This window comes from Aphelocoma coerulescens, chromosome 1, assembly GCF_041296385.1.
Source record: "Aphelocoma coerulescens isolate FSJ_1873_10779 chromosome 1, UR_Acoe_1.0, whole genome shotgun sequence".
Classification (NCBI taxonomy): domain Eukaryota; kingdom Metazoa; phylum Chordata; class Aves; order Passeriformes; family Corvidae; genus Aphelocoma; species Aphelocoma coerulescens.
In genome coordinates, this window is record NC_091013.1 from 16,216,649 (window position 1) to 16,240,329 (window position 23,681).

Consider the following 23,681-nt stretch of genomic DNA (forward strand, 5'->3'; position numbering starts at 1 on the left):
TATTTTTGCAGAACACCTATGCAGTAGTGGAATTGAAGAAGTCTGGAGGGTAGACTGTGGCAGTATTGTAGGACTTTTTCACACATATGTAGGAATGGCAGTGAAAGACAGCAAATCATGTTATAAATGTTGGCTTGAAGGATGGAGCATCTTCCCCTTTTTTGTTGCTTTGGATAAAGACACACCATTTTTTATTTCAGGTGGTAGATACAGGTGCAAAGATGGTGATCTGATTACTCATTGTATTTGTAGAAACTCTTCTTCCTCTGCAGTCAGGGATATAATTTGCAAAAAGCAATGTTAGCCTTCTCTGTAGCTCTGACAGTTTTGTGTGAGTCTGTGGATGTGGTTATGTAAGCTCTGAACATGATACAAAAATCCTAAATTTGAGTATCTCAAGTATTTCTGTAGAGGAAAAATGAAACCCTGGGTGGGGATGACTAAAATCTTGAACTTTTAACCTGATCAGATAAAAGTTTTTTAAGTGTTTCTTTGTGCTTTTCTTTCCTTTAATTGAAGTTGAAATTCAGAGAATTGAAATATGGATACACTGAGGCAAAGCTTGTATTCAGTACGTCAGCCTTTTCCATGTTCTATGTAATGAGGTACCTGTCTCATTCAGCAGCGGGCCCAAGTTTTCCCCAGTCTTCCTTTTGTCACCTATAGAGTGTTGTCTGTTTTAATGCAGGATCATGGACAGAAAAACATCTTAAAAGGGGATGATAGCAGTATTTTTTTCTTTGATTGGCTAGCTAGTTACATAATAGAGTAAAATGAATGAAGAGGTGTGAACCTCTTCTAAGTAATGAGCATCTTCATCCTTCTGTCACTCTTTCTGCCAAGTTGAAGCTGTGTAGTGTTACACTGGCTTGGCTTAAGAGGAAAAAAGGAAAAAAGAGAGACCTCCTTGAGATCAGTTTCAAAGGTCATATATTCCTCCTCTCTATTTTTGTTACATGTAAAACTGTGGGAGGGAGTAAAAAGTGCTCATTTGGAAGTGCCTAAGAGTGATGCAGGGAGGCAGAAGCTGATTTCATTCTCATTTTAGTGGTGAAATAATTGCTGCTTTTTTTTCAAGCCTTGATTATAATCTTTTGCTCTGTAAAGTTTACTAACTAGCCCATAATCCTGGGATTGTGTCCCCCAACTGTCAGTATTCCTGTTGTTTCAAAGGTCATGCAGAGCGATTTTGAGAGTTGTTAAAATCTGAACAGTCTGTTGTAAACTCGCTGTGTTGTGAGTCCGCAACTGTATCTATCTACAACATTTTATGTATCTTTTTTTTAGTGTGAAAACTGCAGAGATAGGTTGGGTGGTTATTTAATAGCAAAGTATTTTGGTACTTTGTTCTCTGATGGTTTGTTCTAAATAAATCCTCATTATTGTGGCTGTGGTAGATGACTGGAGTCCTGTGTGTACTTAAAATATGCCATTACAGTGATCCAGTGGGCTTTTAAATTCCTTCTGTACATAATCATCCATCCCTGTCCTAGCAGATAATTTTGATTAGCTGTAATTTGTCCCATTTGAATCAGAATTAGCTTCCATCAGCTCCAGAATCTCACAGTCCTGCTGTACACGCTGAGGAGTCCTGCACAAGCTGCTTCTCCTTATGGCTTTGTGGACCACTGCTAGTTTTATTTCAGCTTTCATTATCTGCAGGGGAACTGTTTAGCACTGATAGCAAAGGCTGCACATCTCTACTTCTTTTCTTTTTAAAATATACAAAGCCATTTTCATCCACAGAGATTCACTTTTTAGCATCCAAAATCAAAGCCCTTTCAAACAGATGCCAGCACAAGGGGAAGGGGAGATTGCATCCCATGTTGTCTGAACAGACAAGCGTGAACAGATGTACAGCTTGAAGCCTGCAGAAACCCTCTCTGCCAATGGTTCCTTTCCAGTTGTGACAGCTGGAAGAAAACGAAAGTGCCACAAAACCACCACAACAGTTGCTATTACCCTGCGTTGGCTGTCCCAGCTCTGACGTCCAGAACTGGAAAGACAAAGACTCATCTACCCTTCCAGGTGGACACTGAGGCAATTGGCAAGGAAGTGGGAAAAAACAAAATGAATGGTGGCACACCTTAGAAAGTCTGGTGTTCAAATGCAAGAGGTCATGACTAAATTTTTCCCTTTCTCATATTTAGTTTTTTTCAGTAGTTAAGGAGACACTCTCTCTCCCCAAGCAATTGCGCTAATGCTGTCTAGATTTCCAAGAATGAGGTTTTCAAACAGGTGTGAACTCTTCCTCAACTGCCATCTCTCCAAACTACAACTGTAGAACAGGTTTCCTCTTATTGAAGACCCTTTTGAGGGAAGGATCTTTCCACGTGTTTCCTACTCCTGCATGTTATGAAAAGTAAGGGAAGTACTCTGCAGCTTGCTTGCTTTATCTCTGATGTATATACCAGCTATTGCTACTGATTTCAGCTCTTGCCTGGGCATGTACGTGGTACTGTTATGAACAGATGCCTGTCATCTGCACAGTGTTACTCAAAGTGTGATCTACAAAGTGCTTTTCTTTTTCTTTTTTTTTTTTAAAATCCCTGTGCTTTTATGAGTAAAATAGTGGGGAGGGAGAAATTAATAAATAAATGCTCAGTTTTACTCTACCCTTGGTTTATGCTTGTACTTCAGGGGTGAGGTAGTAGATAGGTAATTTAATTATATTGGAACATAATTGTTTATTAGGTTCAATGGATAAGGGGGGGGGAATTTTGTTGGTTAGTTGGTTTTAGTTTGGGGTTTTTTTCTTGGTTTGTGGTGGGTTTTTTTTGTTTGTCTTGGGTTTTTTTTTAACTGACTGCTATCACCTGTTCATTTATTTTCAAGAGGCCAGCTTAGCAAAAGGGTGCATATTACTTTCATACCTCTTTGCATTCACAATAATACAGTAATTGTAATTGCCTGGGTGGTGTTCGGCTACAGGAAATGAACAGGTTGGGGAAAGTTGAAATGTTTTGAAAGAAAACAGAAATGCAAGGCTGGGATGAGTGATAGGGTTTGCATGCAATAAACATGGGAAGGAAAATACATGAAGTAATGGAAAATTAGGAAGGAGAAAACCAGGTGGATATATCAAGATAAACTGTTTCAGATTCACAGATGACTTGTGTCTTTGACTGTTCTTGTTGTGCTGGGATTTTTAAGGGGAAAGTTAGAAATAAACATTTTGAACCATGTCAGGGATGGGAAGTCTTTTATCTTGACATGATTTTATCTGAAGACAAGGGCTGAATCCTTGTAATTCCCAACCCAGTTTTTGAGATATGCACTCTCTGTCCTTGTTTCTTAGCTGCTTCTAACGACTCACTCTTGGTATGATTTCTTTTAAAGTCAGAGCAGCTGAGGAGCCACAACCTGGGAATACAGGCTTGGGTTTGACTTCATGTAACTTCATGTCTTGATATCATCATTTTCTAGACTCTCAGTCCATGGGAGTTGAGGATATGAGTGATCTGACCAGATACCAGTATCTGCTTTACAGAGACTTCTTGACTATTGATTTTATTAGCCAGTTTTATCATGGGAGTCTCAATACCCAGTTCAACTTTAGCGCATGCGGTAATTCCTCACTTAAAGTGCTCTTTGTTGCAAATAAGCTGGAACAACCCTCTCACTTGAGTACTTCATTGGAAGACCTAGTTGCCATTGAGAAGCAAATGTTCAGGTGCACATTACAGGAACCAAGCAATGTTGGCCAGGTCCCATGCTCTACCACACAAGAGGTCTGACTTTCAAGTCCAGTTGTTCAGAATATCTAGCCAAAAGTGGATCCATATAGAATATGTGTGCTTTCATAGATGTGTTGTTGCACAGAATGCTGTGGCAAAAAGCAGACAACAAGTACTTAAATACTCTGTTGGTGTTTTTTAACCCCACTCTGACCCCTGTGTACACAAATATGGGTGTTCTAGGTGTGTGTGGCATATGCATCATCAGGCTTTGAGTGTGGGGGCTTCGTGCCATCATAGCTGAGCTGTGGAGGGTCTCTGAAGGGCAGGTACATGTTCTCTTATGCTGGATTGTGCTTCCTGGACCAAGCTTCCAAAGTACTTATTTTGAAACATTTGTTAAAAAAAAAATCCACTTGTTACCTTTATAACTTTGAATGCAGGTAGGTTGGGTTTGTTTTTTTTTTTTTTTCTCAAGAAGCAAGAAATTACTTGTGTATCAGAAACCTCAAGAATTAATAGCTTTCCAATGCTTCTTGATGATACTTTTAGGGGTTTTCTTTGGGTACATAAGCTCCACAGAGAAGGACCTCGTTTTGTGTCCAGTGGCCTGCCCTTGGTCTGTGAGATGCCAGTCTAGGACAAAACATTGCCTATCTTTGTTTCTAAGCAAAGAAAGATGGGAACTCCGTTGATGAAGATGTGGTGGGAAGGATGATATTGAAACAATGCAAAAAATGTGACCGTTTTGAAACAGCTGTGGGCTAAGGAACATTAGTAATCCCAGGAGCAAGGGGGGAGAGACAGGCTGATGAAGGGATACAGTGTGTCTGTTACCAGCGCTTCACTGGAAACACACTTCCAAACAGAGAAAAATGATGTTCTACTTGGAAAAAAGTAGAAATAGTCCTTCCTTCCAGATATTTGATTAGATTGTACCATGCTGTTTGCTCTTTTAATTTTCATGTCTTAGTTTGGAAGAATCCTAATAATTTCAGCACTGGGATATTATGGTATTATTCTAACAGAACTTGGGGTATATGGGCACAAAGCAATGCTAAATATTTTAACGATTAGTAATATTTCTACTCAAACATGAAGAAATGTTTCAGATGGTTCAACAACAGAACAGATTTTCCTAACAGGATTGCAATACCATGATTTTAACAACTGTGGAAAATATGTTTTCTGCACTAAAATTATGAGATTTGCTTGTGTGTGTAGTACTGCCCCAGAGTACTCTGAACTGAAAACTTCAGCATCAAGGGTATGTAGTATAGTCTAAGAGAAATGCAACTTTAAATAAGAGGAGGAGGAAGCATTGGGAAAAAAGTGAAAGGTGAGTCAAAAAATAAAATTGCACAAATTAACATCATTAATGTCACTGTGTCAGGCTGTCTGCCTTTGGGAAGGCAGGAACAGACCCCAGAGGAAAACAAGGTCCTTGACTGAGCCCTTCAACATGTTTTTATAAACTTGAGCACAAAAAGAAATGAAAACATCTGGCACCAGGATATTATGCAATGTTGTTTTATGCTGTTTTCATTGTCTAATATTCTTCATGAGAACTGTTAACGAGTCACTTACTGTTGTCAGATCACGGTCCCAAAGTGCCTGTGTGCAAGTGGAGGGGCACAGACTTCTCTGATTTGCTACCTTCCATGCTCAGTGGCCACTTCTGTGCCAAATGGTTTCCCCTGAAACCTTTCATGTGCAAGTGTGTGAAGCTGATCCTTGAGCCCTTATGGGTCAAACCTCTGCAGGGATGGGCAAGGTGGTGTAATCATCCCAGTGCTCTGGGAGGCCTGAGCAGAAAATGGGTAGAAGTTGTTAAAAAAGTGATCGCTGATTGTGAGACATCATGGCATATCAATTTTATAGCAGACAGGAGCGTGGGTGGTAGGAGAGCATAGGTCACACACGTTACCTCAGGCCTGGGAAAGGCAAAACCAGCTACTTTTGCTCTTCTGCTCCCCTTCACCTTCCTGCTGGGATGGTTTTGCTGCCTCTTTTCCGTGTCCCCCGCTGTCAGGGCAGGAGCAGGAGCAGGAAGGTTGCCCTGCCATGCGTGCTCTGCATGTGTGGTTTGATGTATGGTCTCCCCCAGGCCTCACTTCTCGGCTGCCTTTAGCCCAAGAAAGCATTACTCTCCCTGGGCTCAGTGCTTGCCTTTCTCCTCGCTCTCACCGAGTGGCCCGAGCCTTGTCTTTGAGCTGACACCTTTCTTTTCTCTGTCCGTCATCGGCTCATGACCAAGGGCTGTCGCTTTGCTTCTCGCTTTCATTCTCTATCTGGCTGTTTGCTAGCTTCAATAAAAGTGCAATGCTAACAGGCCTGGATCTTGTCTCAGCTTCCATTGCCTGCTTTCCTGTCCCTATTCTATGCCTTTTCCTTGCACTTACAGTCATCTGTGCCTTACCCGACTGCTTGGTGTTCTCCCAACCTAGAAACTGCCCAGTCCAGATAAGTTCCCTGTCTGAGAAGCTGCTCATTCTTCTTTTGGATTAATAAATTTTTCTGACAGCTAAGTCCACGTGCAGAAGCCTTAGCTGTGCACCCCTGGTCCTGGAGCTGTGCCTTGGGCAGCACAGGGGAAGGGCTGTCCTGTGTAGGAAAGCTGGTACATCTGAGCACTCCTGCCCCCGAGGCTGCCCTGTGCCATGGCCTACATCTGAGAAGTGCAGCCCTTCTACCTGCCTCAGATTCAGTTTCTGGATTCCTGCAAAGTCCCTGCCTGACAAGGGGAACAGAGCAAAGGGAAAGGTAACACACCCCCACAACCCTCTACCCTCTCACTCACCCCCTAATAAGAGTCCCTGCCCGAAGTCCAAGTCACACAAGCCTGGAGCCAACAAGGGGTGCCCCTGAGGGCACGGCTCCTCTCTCCCTCTCCTCTCTCTCTCCCCCTTGCATATACCATCATCGTAAAATGTCTTCCTCCTACCATTACAGCTTAATGACTTTCCCTTCAACTTCACTAGAGGTATTAATGTCTCCATTAACAGCCACCAGAAATGGAAGCTCCATATATCATGAGTGCAGCTCCGCGTCCTTCTTCTCATACACAAATTTCAGAAGCAGTTAAAATGTAGCCCTGTGCAAAATTAATGGCCCAATATACAAAATCTGCAATTGCTGCTAAAGATGAGGAGGAGGAGGAGGAGGTGAAAGTGCTCAGTCTTGGTGTAATTAAGTACTTTGTTCTATGGCTGCTTCTCCCCCATGCTGATGGGATGTAGGACTCGTGCTTCACACATGAGGGATGGTGGGAGGCAAATCGTCCCTACTTAGCATCATTTGCCCAACAGAGTTCAGCAGCAGGAGAGGTGCTGGTGTGTGGCTCCTCTTCCCATGGCACAGCCTTGAAGGCTGGGATTGCATGAAATGGCAGCAGGGTAAGGGAGTGGGAGCTGCCCTAAGCCTTCCAGGAAGATGCTGTTGCGAATATTCCCCCTGTCCCTGCAGTTTAAGCAAGGGAAAAGCCAGGCAGCGGCGTGGGTGAGCTCAGTCTGCTCTGCTTATCCATTCCTATGGGAGTGGCTCCAGCCTGTGTCACAGGCTCTGGGGATGTTGGTGGCAGCCAGCAGTGCCAGGGAGCTTGCTCATTCTGGCCCTGCAAAGCTGGGGAGGCTGTCCTGGAGTGGCAGAGAGGGATGCTAGGATAATTGGAGCCTGCTCTGGTTTTCCTCAGCCCTGCTTCAGAGGGAAGAGGTTGCAGTTACTCCTCTAAGGGACTGGGGCAAGCTGCAGCCGCATGTCTGCTGGTCTGGTCTACTGTTACAACCAGTACCAGTTGGCTTTAAACTCAATTTGTTGTCCCCAGGCATTGGGTGTTTTGACAGTGCTTGTATCGGTTTATAATGTCATAAAGCTGATTTAGCCTAATTTGTTGTCAGGGTTTCTGGAGCCTGCGGTCTAAATTCAGTTAAACCAGACTGCTGTGCGCAGAGTGGGCTGGGAGGTACCCTCAGCATTGATGCTCTCAGTAAAGGCCTATGAAGGAGAGGAGGGAAAAGCTGAGCACCTGCAGCCAGTGCCACCAACAGGTGCTGCTCCGCCTGTCCCAGGTATCCTGTGGTCAGCAGGAGGGCAGCAGTGGATGGATGCCCTCTCTGCCTGATGAGGATGCTGTGGGGAATGACTCACACAAGGATGGCAAGGACTGGGGCAGTTGGTGCAGCAGATGCAACCACCAGTGTGGAACACTTTAAAAAAAAAAAAAATTAAACTTCTTTTGAACTTGCTTCTGTCAGCTGCAAAATAAAAATGACAGCAGCCAATGCTATGATTGCCTTATTTTATTCTCGTATAGCCCCAGGAAAAATTCACATTTTCAGAAGGTTTTTTGACACCCTAGAATGGGCAGGCTGAAATAGATGGGGACAGTGACAACTGGGGTGGCCATCCCAAGGGACGTCAAAATCTTTAGCCTCTGCACTGCAATAACCACATGACATATTTCAATAGCAGTTTCTTGGAAGGAGAAAAACAAAGTAGCTGAGTATTTTCAATTAAGAAAAAAGATTTAAAAAAAATACAGTCAGATGACTAAACATTAACGAATCCATCAACACTATGCTTTTCGGAATGTTGTCAGTTCTGCCACCTCAGGGAAAAATAAAAGGCTTTTAAAAAACTTAAAAAGCACGAGTTTGACAGAAATGGTGCTATGCTTATATGAAAGTCTTCCATTTTTGTCTTACGCTAGAAGGCAGTGATCCTTCAGCCAAGGAAAAGAGAAACAACATGCCCTTCCTAACCTCCTAGTGCAAATTCATTTTCCAAATAGTGAATTGGTGTCTGCTGCTATCAAAAACTGCAAAAGATTTTGGCATGACACTGGTGCCTATGGGTGCGAGTAGACTTGAGACACTGAAGCTGCTCCTTTGAGGAACTTCTCATTGTATGAACAACTGCAAAAACCTTCCCAAAGATGTCCAAGAGGAGCCTTGGGAGTAAGTTGGCTGCAGCTAGGCAAAGGCAGGCACAGTTAGTGTGTGATGGTATCCAGCTAATGGCTTTTTTACTTAGCCAGCCCTGGAGCACTGCCAGGAACATAAATTTGAAATTGTCACAGAAGTTTTCTACAGGTATAGCCACAAAAAAGGCAGTGGCTACCACAAACTGTCCTCCTGCTCTCACATTTGTCCTTCTGTCAGGATCTGTTTTAACCAGTGAGCTGTGTGAACTTCGAAGCTGACAGACAATAATGCACCTGCAGCTCATTTCCATAGACAAGTGCAAAACCATAACCTAGCAGAACTTTTATTTTAATTGTATGCTCACATTTCTCCATTTACGTGGGTGGCTTTGTACACTGCCGAGTGATAAAGTTACACAGCTCTGCTTTTACATGCATTGATTTCAGCCATCAAAGAAACTTAGAAAACTAACAATAAACAACTTTTCCATATAGCTGTAGTCAGGCTGGAAAAATATGTGATTCTTCCTTCCCTCCTGCCCCCTGGCAAGTGAATTCCCCTGACTTTTAGGCTTTTCTCTTTTAAATGACTGATAACATTACTTAAGATGCTTTCCTGTGGGTCTCTCGAAGTGAACCTGTCTTAGGTGTGCACAGGCTGTACCGCTCGCTCTCACTCCTCCAGTAGCTCATTTGGGTGCATCATTAGCTGCTGTTGTGATGTGCTCTTGACACTGCTGCAGGACAAGATAATTTTTCTTAGCCTGCTATTAACATTTTATGTTCATCCTAAGTCAGGTCCAGCACTTTACAGTTTACAGATTTTTTTGCATGACCTTCTCTGTAGACTGAAAGTGATTCGGAAATGAGAAAAGAATGCTGCAACCAATTAGCACGTACAAACATTTATTTTGAAATTTCCATTCTGACTGTTATGAAGAGTTACATCATCAAAGCACTTTATGGCAGTGAAAATAGCTCTTACCCCTCTGACTCATCCATTACTCCATTAAAGCTGCAAAATGTGCAATCTGCTTGAAAAATAGGTTGCTTTTTATTCAGTTTCCCATGAAAAGTCAAAATTTGATAACAAAAAAAAAACAACCGAAAACAAAAGAAAAAAACCAAACCAACCCAGCTTATAGGGACTCTACATCTGATCCTCTCCCTCTTCCCCCAAAAATAACTTACAAAGATAAAGTTTTAAATGAGTTTAAAACCAAGTGCATCTTTTTTATTATTTTTTCTTCTTCTTCTCATAATAATCTTAAAATTCTAAAAACCCATAATTTACTTTCTTGGAAAAAAGGCAGCCAGCCGTTGCTTCTTGATTGGAAGAATATGTATCTCCGGCGAGTTCATTTTCTTTAGCTTTACGCTCCTGTTTTTGACGGGTTTCCTGAGGGCCTCGGCGCTGTCCCGAGGCTCGGGCGGGCTCTTCACATCGTAGCACTGCAGCACCGAGTCCTGGGGCAGGTCCCTTTTGAAGGAAAAGTTTTTGGTGGAGACCCCCGACAGGCCCTTGATCTTGCCGCAGAAGATGGTGGGCACGGCATCCTTGACGGAGACGATGACTTTGGCTGTCTGCGAGGTGCTGACGATCTCGATGTTGTTGCCGGCCTTGGGCTCGCAGCCCGCCCTGCCCGCCTGTTCCACCAGCCACTTCTGCGGCTGCCGCAGCAGCTCAGCCGCGCCGCCGCCCGCGGCCCTGCCCTCCGCCTTGCCCACCGCCTCCTGGGGCTTGCAGGGGGCGAAGGGGCCGGCTGGCCCGGGGAGCTTGTCCGGCGCGGGGTGGGCACCGATCTCGGCGGTGGCGGCGGGGCCAGGGCCGGCCGCCTCCCCGTGCAGCCCCCCCGGCTTGCGACAGGAGGCGAGGGACAGGTCCAGGGCCCCGTCCTCGGACGGCGGCGGCGGCAGCGGCAGCGCGGCCTCGCTGGCCCGAAGCGCGGGCGGCCCTTTCATGGAGAGGTCCAACGCCTCGTTCTCACCACCCATCTTGATGACAGTGTGACGGCTGAGCTGGGGAAACTCCCGCGGGTGGAGGAGTTCGAAGGGCTTCGTCTCCTCCTTCTCCAGGGGTGTCTGGGTGCCCTTGCAGGAGTGGGGGGTGAAGAGCGGCGGCTTGGGTGGGTCAGGGGCCGCCTTGGCCTCGGCGCCGTGGGGCACAGGGATGGGGACAGGGATGGGGATAGGGATGGGGACGGGTAAGGGCACGATGACGGGGTAGGGCACCAGCAGCGTAGCCGGGGGCACCAGCGGGGACAGGGGCGAGCTGAAGGCCTGGGGTGGGAGGGTGGTGTAGTCGGGGGGCGGCTGACAGGGGGCTGAGCCCAGGGCGCCCTGTGAGGGAAACAGGTCCTGAAGGACGGCGGCGAATCCCGGTGTCTGAAAGACCGGGGGCAGGACGGGCTCCTGCGCTTGGCTGGAGGGCTTGGGGTCCAGGAGCTGAGACTGCCCAACAGGGGTCGTGGTGCCGGGGAAGAGGCCGGCGTGCAAGGGGCTGGCGGGGCAGGCAGCCCCCGGAGGCAGCACCAGGGGCGAGTTCAGGTGCTGGAAGACGTGCTGCTCCAGGAGGACGGGGAGCGGGACAGGGCCCTGGGTGGTCATCACGTAGGGAGTGGCGGCATTGGTGGCTGGCATCTGCGGGGCAGCGCTGCCGGCGACCTGCAGGTGGATGGGCAGGACCACGGGGTTGTCCCCCAGGCAGATGGGCTGCAGCACGGTGGCCGCCACCTTCAGGGCCACCCCGCTCTGCGACTCGGCCGGTGGCGTCAGGATGGAGGGTGCAGGGACTGTCACCAGTGGGGAAAGGGCTTTCTTCATCAGGTCGGCCGAGTTGATGTTCCAGGCCTCTGCTGTGATCAGCTGGGCCACCCCATTTTCCAGCTTGTTGTTGGCCATCGCCGAGGGTGAGTTGGTGACGTCCATAGGCAGGTTTGGGGCATCCTTGTACAGCTCCTCCATGTCGCAGGGCTTCTTGGGCTCTACCAGCACCACCTCTACATTGCTGTCAGTGGGACCCACGGCGGCTCCACACTGCCAGGAGCATCAGCACCGACATAATTTGGCCTGGAAGCCAGAAATATATTTTAGGCACCACATAAATCTCCTCCCTAAAATAATATTTGCAATTGCCTTTATAAAAGACCCCGTCACCAAAGGAAAGCTGTTAAACATTTCCACACTTCAAGCTAATGGCTCCATAATACAGAGTACTATATATACAGAGATGCTGGATATACATACAGCCCTGAGTGTTGTGCGAAGCATTTTGAGGAACTTATATTTTGCCATAAACACAGATAATTTAAATGGCCTTAAGCACTGCCTGCAGCCAAAAAATCTCTCAGTACAGAGCCTGAAACAAGGACTCAGGATGCCCATCCCACATTTTTAAACAAAGCTTCACATAATGACAATGCATGTCAGAGCTGAGTGACAGCATGTTGTTTTAACTCAACAGAAGTCCTAAAACAAACATTTCTAAAAATATTGCAGCCAAGAAATATTCAACCATTGGTGAAGGGTACTTGATTCCCCTTCAGTGCTTGTCCCTTTTCCATCCCAAAACTGCTGTGAGCAGGATCAGAAAGGAGCATGGCCAGGCAACAGCAAAGCAAAACCAATCCAAACCCCAGCATTCACCCTGCCACAGGGCTAGATAGAGACAGTAATGTGAACCAGGCACCTGATTCATTAAAGACTTGACAAAAAAAAAAACCCAAAAACCAAAACAAAATTTATTTTGACAGCCCATCTTGTTATATCAACCAAGCAAATGGCAATTTAAAATGGGCAGGGATGGTTTCATGATCGTGGTGAAATATGCAGCCTGTTTCCCTTAAAGATCAACACTTCCCTCCCCCTGCAGAAAAAAAACCCAAAAACCCAGAAAATTAATGGCACTATGCATCCACTTATTTAGAAGGATAAGTAATTTCTCTCCTGTGAGCTGCTGCCAGCAGACTTTGGCTGATGCCTGGCTGCTTCACCTGGTGCTGCTCGTGCCTCTCCCGAAGTGTGCAGAGAATCCTACCATAGTAATAATCACCATGGAAACTTGTCCAGTTTCAACTCTGTTACCATGGGAAAGCACCAGCGCACCCCAAATGTACATTTTTCACCTGCACAGGTCTGAATCATACTCCCTATGAGCAAATGATGTGCCATCACCACTGCCCAGCTGCCCAGGCCCATGGGAGCAAGGCACTTCCCCCATGTCCCACAGGCTCACTGGGATGACAGGAGATGACAGGGAGGGCAGCACCACTCCGAAATTGAAATTGTCTGGGTGAAGGGTCCCAGCTTGGGGATGTGTCTGTGTCTAAGAGCATGTAAAGAACTCCTTACAGAAATGATTTGCTGGCAGAGATGTTTATAAGACCAACAAACCTGCAAAGAGGTCAAGGAAAAGGGGAAAAACCAAAACCCCACAAACAGAGGCTAAAAAACGTCCAAGGCGAGGAAGTGGGAAATCTCTTAAATCTCTCCTGAGTCCTGTAAATCCCTGGATTTGGCAGTGAGATACTACGGCGAGCACAGAACTACCTACAGAAATGCCAGGAGTTGATAGCAGAGGCTGGTTGGATGAAATGCTAACAATTTATCAGGCGCGTTTGAGTTCTTAAAAAGGATTTTTAAAAGTAAACATGAGTCATTTATTTTCCCCTCCTGCTGCTGGCTCAAGGAGAATAATTCCAATAATTCCCATCTCATGAAATGTTCTGCAGAAAAGATTCATAAATATAGGGTTGCGTTTGGTTTTTTTGTTTGTTTGTTTCCTTTGTTCCTGCCTTGGCTGAGATAGATTACAGGAAGGCAGAGATGCCCAAGCACTGAAAACAGGAGCAAAAATCAAATTCCTTATTCAGAAAGTGACAAGTATCAGTAAGAAAACCATTGGGCCAGTGTTGTTTTGATAAAAAGAAGAGTAATTGTTTCTAAAAATAAAGAGACAGCTCAGCAGATTAAGCTGAAAAAACCAGATATCATCATTTCTGTTAAGGAATTAAAAGCCATTTTCTACTGTTCTTATATAATCTCTCCCTCCCTGTTTTCCAAATGACCATTTTAAACCCTTGGTATCTGTAGTGCACACCAGCATCTTTGCTCCTCCAGCTGCTGCAGCACAGCTGAGTGTTCTGCCCATGACACTGCCTCTTCCCCATGTTTCTGTTTGCTTGAGAAGTGTGAGATTGCGATGTTTCCATAGAGAATTAAAGATTTGGTGGGGACAGGAAATGATCCCCTGTTCCCCTGGCAAACCCATTTAATGTTGAGAAACAGAAAAATTAAGATGAAAATTATGCTGTGTAAGAGACTTGAGGGATTAGCATGGTGTAGGGACCCGTGGAGAGACAGACAGATCACTGCCAAAGATGAAAGTATAAAACATAATAAAATCCCCCCACTGCTGCTTTAAAAGGCGACAGGGCTGGAGGCAGAGGAAATAGCGAGATGAGGGGAAGAAGAGCTCATCTATCACCATCAGACACCTTTTAGAAATGCCTATAGGCTTGGCTGGGTTTTTTTAAAGCATAGTCAAATATTGTTTTCCACACTGAATCCTACATGTGCCTGGGATCCGTAAATATACCTTGTTGGGGTCGAGGTCACTACCTCTGGGAGGGCCCCACCATGTGAGAGGAAGGAGACAAGAAAGGTGAGGTGCAGCCCTTTACCCAGGTTTACAGTTTTGGGGTGGGTTTTTCCCCCCTCACCTTTCCTATGGGGAAGGACCTTTCTGTACTTCCAGTACACCTGCTTCTTGAGCATGTCATCACCACAGAAAAAAAATATAACATATATATATTAAAAAAAAATCTATAAAAATACTTAAAATTATTTCCTGATCCTGCCCGCAGCCTGCATCTTGGCAGTAGCTGGCTGCCAGGTACAGTGGAGTCCAGCACAACTTGATCCTGCTTCCTGTAAAGCTATTTTCAGTTTCATTTGGGAGGGAATCCCAAGGCTGCTAAACACGTGTTAGACTCATCACCTATTATCAAGGTCAGTAAGTAGGCAGAGTGAAAAGGATCCAAGTCCCCAAGCCTCAAATGAGGAAACTTTGAAGATCTGAGATCAAGAGACAGATTGAAGTTGTCCAAAGGTGTTTTGTAGTTCCTGGACTCCTTTTTTATATACTGTGTACATAGCAGACAGTACAAAACCTTAAATCCACATGGAAGTGACTGAAACGAAAGTGAATTTTCAATATTGGTATAAACAGTGATAGCTATATTATACTTCTCCTGTAATAAAAATCAACCTAAGCATGTGCTGGGGTTTGGGGGTTTTTTGGGGTCTTTTAAAATTGCTGCTTCAGTACACATAAATTATTCAGTTACCCAGTTTTTAAAATGTTTTGTGCATCTAATATACATAAAAGAAGGTAATATAATCTAGAGGGAGTGCCTTAACTTTCCTCTGCCTACAATACATCGGTCCTGAAGAATCAATTTCACTTTCCCTACTTACCTATTTTATATTTAATTTGCTGTTTAACTGAAAAGAAGCTTGAAACACTGAAACAAGCCCTACTGTAAATAACCCCAGCTTTCCCATCTGGGTGCTGATAAGAGCTAAGTTCATGGCACTATGCAATGATGTGTGTGACTGTACAGGAAATGGTATCTTAGCTATACACAAATGCCTTGAAAGGGTAGTGATAACTCCAGCTTATTTTTTTAATCTCCTGCTGATGGCTGTGCAACAGACTTTTCTCAGGGCTGCTATGTGTCTTCCTGTGCGGCCGTAGCACAGCTCTCCCTGTGCTCTGCCCGCTTGTCTGTACCATGGCTTGTACCTTGTGTCTACACAGAACTCAAATTATACTGTGCACACTATGGGAAAGGATTAGATGCCCTCTTTGTGGGATGCCTGGCTCAGTATCTCCTAGAAAAACAGGGCTTCCCTTGAGTATAAACAGAGTAACAAACAGAAAATTAAAAATCTTGACTTAATGGAGCTGCTTGGGGACACAGTTATGGTTGGATGTGGACTTCAATGTTTTCCCAAAACTTGCTGCTTGATGTCCAACCAACTACAAATCATCTTCCATGCTACAAATTTTAGTCGCCATAGTTTCAGCCATACACAAAGGCTTTACCGTATTATTATTGGTGTTTTGTTGCTAGAATAGAAAATATGTATTTGAATAAAGCGACCTTTCATATACCAAATACATGGAACTGTTACTACACAAATAACACACAGGTGAGCTCTCCCATACGTGCAAGCCACAGAGGATTTCAGCATGTTTGCCTGCCACATTTCCCACTGATTCACCTATTCATTCAGGCACCTGGGACTGACAATCCTGGCTACCCTACATATGCTTTTAGTAGTGTAATCCTCAAGCAGCAAGGGGCAAAGCAGTTATCAACTCACAGCTAGTGATGAGATTGCCTTCTCCCGTGTTTCACCATTTCTGGTACTGTTTTTGATACCCCACACACATCAGTTGGGTGCAGAGACACCATGGGCCAGTGGGGCCTGTCACCCTTCTGCTTGGAAACGGGCTGATGGTGAACCCCTCCAAGGTGTGGGGCAGGCAGAGCAGAGGAGACCCACAGGATATTTCCTAAGGCAAGCTGGCCTTCACCCTCTTGCCAGCTCACAGCTGAACCCTAAATGCAGTCTCACTGCCTCTGGAAAAGGGGCTCAATGACCCCTGCTTGGTCATCACAAAAAGGGAATCACTGGGCATGCACTTCTCTGTCTCCTCAAGGGGCACCAGGGAAACATCCCAGTTTAGCCCTGCCCTCTTCTGCCTCGTTCCCTTGACTCAGACACCCAACACCACCCTGTAAAGATTTAGGAGGTGCCATTCAAAATCGATTGAAGGCAAAGAGAGAAAGGCATTGAAAAGGTGGGCAGGATTCACTCCAGCACAAGGGTACTGCTGCCAGTATGAAAGTTACACCCGCAGCCTTTGCTGCCCATCCCTCTACATGTCTCCTGTTCACCATGCACCTACGCAGTGCCTCATGGTACTTCTTACTCTATGGAAGCTACACCGTGGAGGATGAGCTGAATACTGCCAAGGAGCAGTTAAAGTAAGCATCGCATCAGACAACTTCAAAAGATGCTAGAGAAATTAGGCTCCAATGCAAATCATGCAACAGGTTTATTTTCCACCATTGCATTGTGGATCCTTTGTGGAGGCAAAGCTATTTGTGTCAAGGCTCCCATCTGAGCTATTAAGCCCTGGGGAAATGAGAGAGCAAGGAAATCATTACAGCAGTGCAAAATGGCATGTTATAGATGGGACATGGACAGTATGTATACACTGCTTCAGCACACAGCATGATCGTTCTCAAATGCAGCAGCCTGACTAACTGATCGTACTTCGGTCTTTTAAATAGTTCAGTTGAATAAATACCATGGCCGTCTGCCTATTGCACAGGCTAATCACCTGCAAAGAGCACATTAGAGTCATATATTTGCTAACTATATTGCTGTTGTCAACAATTTGTAGTTAGCAATCCATTCCAGCGAGAACTCCATTTTTTCTCATTTAAAAACAAATCACAACAATTGAAAAAAAAAAAAAATTTGTCATGGGCCTGAAACCAGTGCCTTCACTCCCAAGGGCGATATATGCAAGACAGACAATAAATGCTGTGGAAGGAATAGAAAATTTGCCTGACAAATTTCAACCTGCAGTGAATTTTTATACCCAGTTTGAAAGCCTCACAGATCCCCTACATTTGCAGTGGAAACTGTGATATGCCCTAAGTGTAAGGGAGATGGCACTTGCTGCTGTACTCCTGGATGCCTTTTCCCTCTCCTTCTACTCCATTCACAAATTATTTCACTAACTGGTTGTAACACTTAACTGATGGGCTCTGCTTCCAAAATGACCACTGCTCACACCCATATACACTATTACATGTAAGCCAGCACTATAAAAGCAGGGCTACCTTGAAATTGTTTGAGATTGATCTTGCTATTCCCAAATCTTCAGTATCTCTCACATCTGCAGCATATGCCTGTTCCTGGGGTCTCTGAACTGTCATGCTCAGAGGAACCTTTCACCAAGTTTCTGAAAATAAAACCTTTACAGTGGTAGGTTGCTTTTATCCTTGGTATTGTACACAAATATCTGAAGAGCATCAACTTGCTTAGCTTCCAGTGAGCTGAACACACACTCTGAGGTGGAGACAGTGCATGGAAATCTGATGTATTAAACCTGCCACGTGGAAGACAAATATAAATTTGCCAGCCATAATTACTGCTGAGTCACGTGTTCAGTGATGTCCCTTCAACCCAGCTGGGGCTTCTGGCTCGGTTCAGCTTTTGTGCTCCCAGTTTCTGTTCAGACTGGGAAGACAACTTACTGTTTTTAAGACTGTAGAAGTACCTGTTTAAATCAGCTTTCCCCCTATAGATCTGGCAGTGTGCAGATGTCTCCTTCTAAGCATGAGACAGTCCTTGGGATGGGGATGTCAGCAGCTGTCCCACTGTGTTGGGACAGATGCGTCAGTGCCCAGCCCTGAGCACCTACCATGGGAAGGTGCTGCCTGCATAGCCCTGGGGGAGTAACTTCTCACCAGCACCTTCCCAAAACCAAAACTTCCTCCAGGAGACATACTAGCCCATCATCTTTGTGGCTCGTGGTGATTTCAGTGTCCCCCAGGATACCCAGGTCCTTTCTTGCTGAGCTGCTCTCCAGGTGGGTGGCACCTGGCATATACTGATGCTTTTCCCCGGGTGCAGGGCTTTGCACTTCTCTTTGGCAAACTTCCAAAGCTCCTGTCAGCTTATTTCTCCTGCCTGTTGATGTCCCTCTGGAAGGCAGCATGACCCTCTGATGTATCAGCCACTTCTGCCAGTTTTGTGTAATCTGCAAACTTCTGCAGGTACACTGTGCCCATCATCCAGATCATTAATGAAGAGGCTGAGCAGGGCTGGACCCAGTACCTCTGGAGTACAGCTCTAGTCACCCCAACCCAATTGGACTTCATGTTGCGGGGCCTGTTCTGCCAGTGTCCAATCCACTGTCTGTTCATCCAGCCCCTGCATCAGCTGTGTGTTTGTGAGGATCTTAAGGGACACAGTGACAAAGGCCTTGCTCAATATCACCTGCTCTACTCTCATCTACCAGCCTTTCTTCTCATACAGTACGTCAGCTTCCCACAGGAAAGGCAAACTGACAGCGGACTACGAGTCTAAGAAACTCTAAATTATATGAGGGAAACTTACTCTAGGGATCTGTCTTGCATCAGAGCTCCTGAGATTTACTATACCTTAAACTCCATGGCTTTCACGCATGCTGTGCACCCATGTATTTACTTTTGTAGTAAGATCATAGGAAGAAGGCAGATTCATGCTAGCATTCTTAGGCTCAAAAAGTGAAGTGCATGATTTTCCTATGGGAAAAAATACTTTAAAGAATTTTTCTTGTCATTAAATATCCCATTTAACTGATTATTTAGTATCATTTTCAATCAAAACATTATATTCGCCAGCAAAGCAAAGAAAAATGAGCTGGTTTGAGTACACAGGGCTAAACAAAACAAACAAGAGAGCCCTTACTTTAAAGTAAATTTTAAAACCCAGGCATTTTGTTTTCCCAGCAATCAATACACCAATGATAACAAGAGGAAAAGGATACCAATTAAACATAATTGCCAGCCCTGCTTCCCCCAAAACCTGAAACAAAAAGCACTCAGTGTCAACCTAATAAAATATTTCTTCCTTTCCCAGTCAAGTGCTTGATTAAACAGCCCATAAAGCATCTCAGTTCTTAAAAAGGATTTCCAAGTTTGATATCAATGAAATTACTTCAAAGCCTCATTAGTTCCCCAGTGGAGGTTTGTTCACTGCTCTGAGACACTTGGCTCCCTGTTTCGTCCTGACTCTCTCCACTGATCCCAGGCACAGATATTTTTACCACATTCACTTGATCTTCTCCAGCATTGGATGAGAATCAGTGTGGCAAAGGCTGCCATCCATTGCCCATCTCTTCTGGCTAACGTGAATCTGTCTTGCTCATGGTAAGAGGGACAGGGACCCTGCCACGGATTAGTTACCGGGTCTCAGCCAACAGATCAGTGAGGTGAAGTTAAAAATCAGTTCTTAAACTGCTATGCCACTTTTGCAGGCAAAATATCTGACTTTTCCCTGTTATACAACACACTTTTGACCCCTTTGTCTGTCTCCCAACTAGCCACAAAAGTGAATCACACCACACTACCTCCTCAAGGGGTCAACCAGCTTCACCAGCTCAAACCCTGTAAACAACCTGAGGTGCCACCAGTACCACACGTGCCCTGAGAGACCCAGCCCTTCAGACTCACTGCAAACCCTTTCCCATCTACTCCTTGCAGCACACCAGCTCCAGTTAAAAACCACTTTTTCTTAGTGCAGACAGGGCCAGAACAGGGCTAACCTCAGCTTTATTATAAAGACATGGGGTTAGAATAGCAAATTCCAAGACTTCTGTAACTCAAATCAAATGAAAGGCACATTTTCACATAGCCTCTCATCGTCCTTATATAGCCTGGCTTAAATAAATAAATAATGAGAAGGAAACCAAAACCAAGTGAAAAACTGAACCTTTCAGCTCACAGATCCTTTCTGGTGACACAAAAACGCTCTTGCCTAAGAACATGGGTAAGGACATGCAGGTGATTAACCACACGTGTGCTACCCAGCTTGCCACCATGGGCTGAAATGGAATAAACCCTTTCTGCTGCCTATAGCTATGATGGCTCTTATGACACAGATATCGTCCCAAATTACAAGATCTAGGGATGAAGAGCTGGCAATCAATAACAGACTCATCAGCTTATCTTCTCTTGTGGGACAGGGTCTCACTTGGGAACACAAGACAGACATGAAGGTGCAGGAGTATTGGGGTACTGCCTGGAGAGCCAAAAGATAGAGGAATCTTCCCTCCCTCTGTGTAAACTATGGCTATTTAATACTCTGTCCTTCCCCACTAGCATGAGTAACCAAATGCTCCATCAGCTTGCCACTTCAAAATCAAGTTTATGCTCATAGTTTCAGATTTATTAGACTGACCCTCCTTCTCTCCCTCCCCATCACTTTTACAAACCAAGCCCAACATTTCATCAGCTACAAAATGGCACTAATCCTCAGCAAAAGTATGCACGCAGCAGATTTCAAGCACTCATGTACCACCCTATCTCATAATGTGTGGATGGAAAAAACTTTCAAGAAAAAAAGTGTCTTATTTTAATCCTTGCAAAATTTTTAACCACTGCAAGAATTTTGTTTAAAAGAGACAGAAAAATGTAAGATACCTGTGATGTGATAAAAAATGCAGCATTTTTTCTTTGAATCTCACATCATTTTACACATGCTTTCATCACAGCATCTGTACCAAGTGTTTCCTGGTTTGACTTTGAGGTGAAGAGAATTGACCTCTTCTCTCCACCATCCCGTGATGCATGAGATGTCAGATGAATTCTGACTGAATTCAAAATAACACCAGCATGAGTTGCAGCATGATGGTGCTGATGGATGTAACAAGAAAACCTCACAACCTCTCAACAATGACCAATTTTGCCCTCCTAGAAGCCCCTAGACTGAACTGTGAAATATGCCTCTGACAGATGGATCTGACCACAAGTAGTATGCAAATAACAGAAAATACTGAAAATACGTCATGTTGCATCTCAGTGCCACTGAGGGCACCACTGCTCAGTCAACCAGTCCAGGTTATCACAGAACCATAAAATACACTGAGCTGGAAAGGACCCATCAGGATCATCAAGTCCAGCTCCTGGCCCTGCAAAGGGCACCCTAAGAGCCACACCATGTGCCTGAGAGCACTGTCCAGATGCTTCTTGAACTCTGTCTGGGTTGGTGCTGTGACCACTTCCCTGGGGAGCCTGTTCCAGTGCCCAACCACCCTCTGGGTGAAGAACCTTTTCCTGATATCCAACCTAAACCTCCCCTGACTCAGCTTCATGCCATTCCCTTGGGTCCTGACACTGGTCACAAGAGTGAAGAGATCAGTGCCTGCCCCTCTGCTTCCCCTCATCAGGATGTTGAAGACCACAATGGGGTCTCCCCTCAGTCTCCTCCAGGCTGAACAAACCAAGTGACCTCAGCTGCTTCTCATATGGCTTCCCCTCCTGACCTTTCACCATCTTTGTTGCCCTCCTCTGAACACTCTCTAACAGTTTAATGTCTTTTTTATATTGTGGTGCCCAAAAGTGCCCCCAGCACTTGAGGTGAGGCTGCCCCAGTGCAGAGCAGAGCAGGACAATCCCCTCCCTGGCCGGGCTGGTGATGCTGTGCCTGTTGTCCCCCAGGACACAGCTGACCCTCCTGGCTGCCAGGGCACTGCTGACTCATATTCAACTTGCCATTGACCAGGACCCCCAGGTCCCTTTCCATAGCTGCTCTCCAGCCTCTTGTTGCCCAGTCTATGCACAGAGCCAGGGTTGCCCTGTTCCAGGTGCAGAAACCAGCACTTGCCCTTGTTAAACTCCATATGGTTGGTGATTGCCCGTCTCTCAAATTTATTGAGGTCTCTCTCCCTGCAATTACAGATTGCAATAAACTGCATTACCTGTAATGCCTACGAATATCCCACATGCATACAAGCAATCACTTCTGTCATGCCTTTTGCCTCATCCGCTTGACTGTGAGGTCTAATGGGCAGCACTAATTTTGGCACATGATTAGCACAAAGCACAGACCTCAGCTTGGATTCCAGTTACCACTGCAATCACTCATGAGGATAAGTGGGTATACATCTACACATACCCTTACTGAGTTGGCACAGGGCTGCCTTCCCTTTCAGAATAGCTGCTGGCCACTCCTTGTGGGTACATTCCTCCAGTGTACCTTCTCTTCCCTCTTCATCATGTTTCTCTGCTGCTGGAGCACTTCTAGCACTTACTCAGCCTAAGTGTGAATGTTATGTCTGAATTTTACTAATTTGATGCTCTATGAACAAAGATCTTCTAGACAGTTCAAAGCAGTCTTAGCTGCTTTGGTATCTGAGCTCTGACTGACACACTGCTCCCAATGCATGGAGGTGAGACTATTCTAAACTATGCCAAGACTACACAAAAAAGTAATAATGCTCTTTGTCTTCAGGGGTCCAGACTCAGACTACTCAGAGGAAAAGGGCTGTATTTCACAAAGTGCAGGCAGGGCAACCAGTGCTGTAAAAAGAGCGCTGCTATTGCAGGCAAAAGTAAATAGCATTTTCCTGATTCTATGAACAAGTCAACATGAACATATTTCGCAGATGCTTATTACAAGAAGAAACAAGGTCAGTTCTGCCCATACTTTTCCATCAAACATTTGGAGAGAACATATATCATGATGAGTGCACTATACCAAATTTTGTTATTATCACCTCCCCTATTGTAATGATGGCTGCGTGGTTCCAGAAGAGAAGCACACTGCCGTAGGATATAGAGGCCCTGACATATTTACTGCAGCATTTTTCACCAGTAATTTCCGCTGCAATGTGTGCTATTACATGTTCAGAAAAACTTAGGGAAACTGCAGGATGCTGAACGACAATTACATCTTTCCCAGACAAGACTACTACGTTAATGCATCGGTGTCATCCATCACCATAGATCGTAAGTCCTCTGGGGAACGTCAGCAGCCCACTCCAATAAATCTGACTGGGAGATTTTGTATTTGGCTGTTCAGCTCAGCCTCAGGAAGCAGTCTAGCAACACAGTTCACAACATGACTGTAGCTCAGCTCTCCTGGAGAGGTGATGATGCTCTATGGCAATGAAGCTCTGGATGTAAGAGGTCCTGCACTCCAGCATGTAAGGGCACACAGGGCTGCAGCCTGGCATTAATTCCTCACATAGTCAGTTCTTCAAAGAACTGAATTTTGGTGCATGGATTGTAGGGGATGAAGGAAGAAAGTTGACTGTGTAGCTTCATTCCCTTACCACCAACAACAAGGATAAGGAAATAAAAAATAAACAAGAACAAAACTAACAGTGAAAAAACCCCAAACAAACCTGCCAGCAGATTCAGACTGGTGCAGTTCTGAAGTAAATTTATTTTTGCTGTCAATCTTTTTGATTCTTGAGGCCACCTCAGCTGACAGAACAGACTGCCATGAAA

At 45.1% G+C, this 23,681-nt stretch overlaps 1 protein-coding gene across 3 annotated transcripts in view; it reads right to left on the reverse strand.

The window, feature by feature from the left end:
* Nucleotides 1–9,487: 9,487 nt before the first annotated feature.
* RAI2 (retinoic acid induced 2) overlaps nucleotides 9,488–23,681 on the reverse strand; it is a 44,335-nt gene continuing 30,141 nt past the window's right edge. For all 3 annotated transcript variants that reach the window (XM_069002820.1, XM_069002828.1, XM_069002836.1), the window contains one exon: nucleotides 9,488–11,667. In XM_069002820.1, the coding sequence (XP_068858921.1) occupies nucleotides 9,889–11,562 (1,674 nt within the window). In that variant the 5' untranslated portion in view covers nucleotides 11,563–11,667 and the 3' untranslated portion in view covers nucleotides 9,488–9,888. The remainder of the gene's footprint in view (nucleotides 11,668–23,681) is intronic.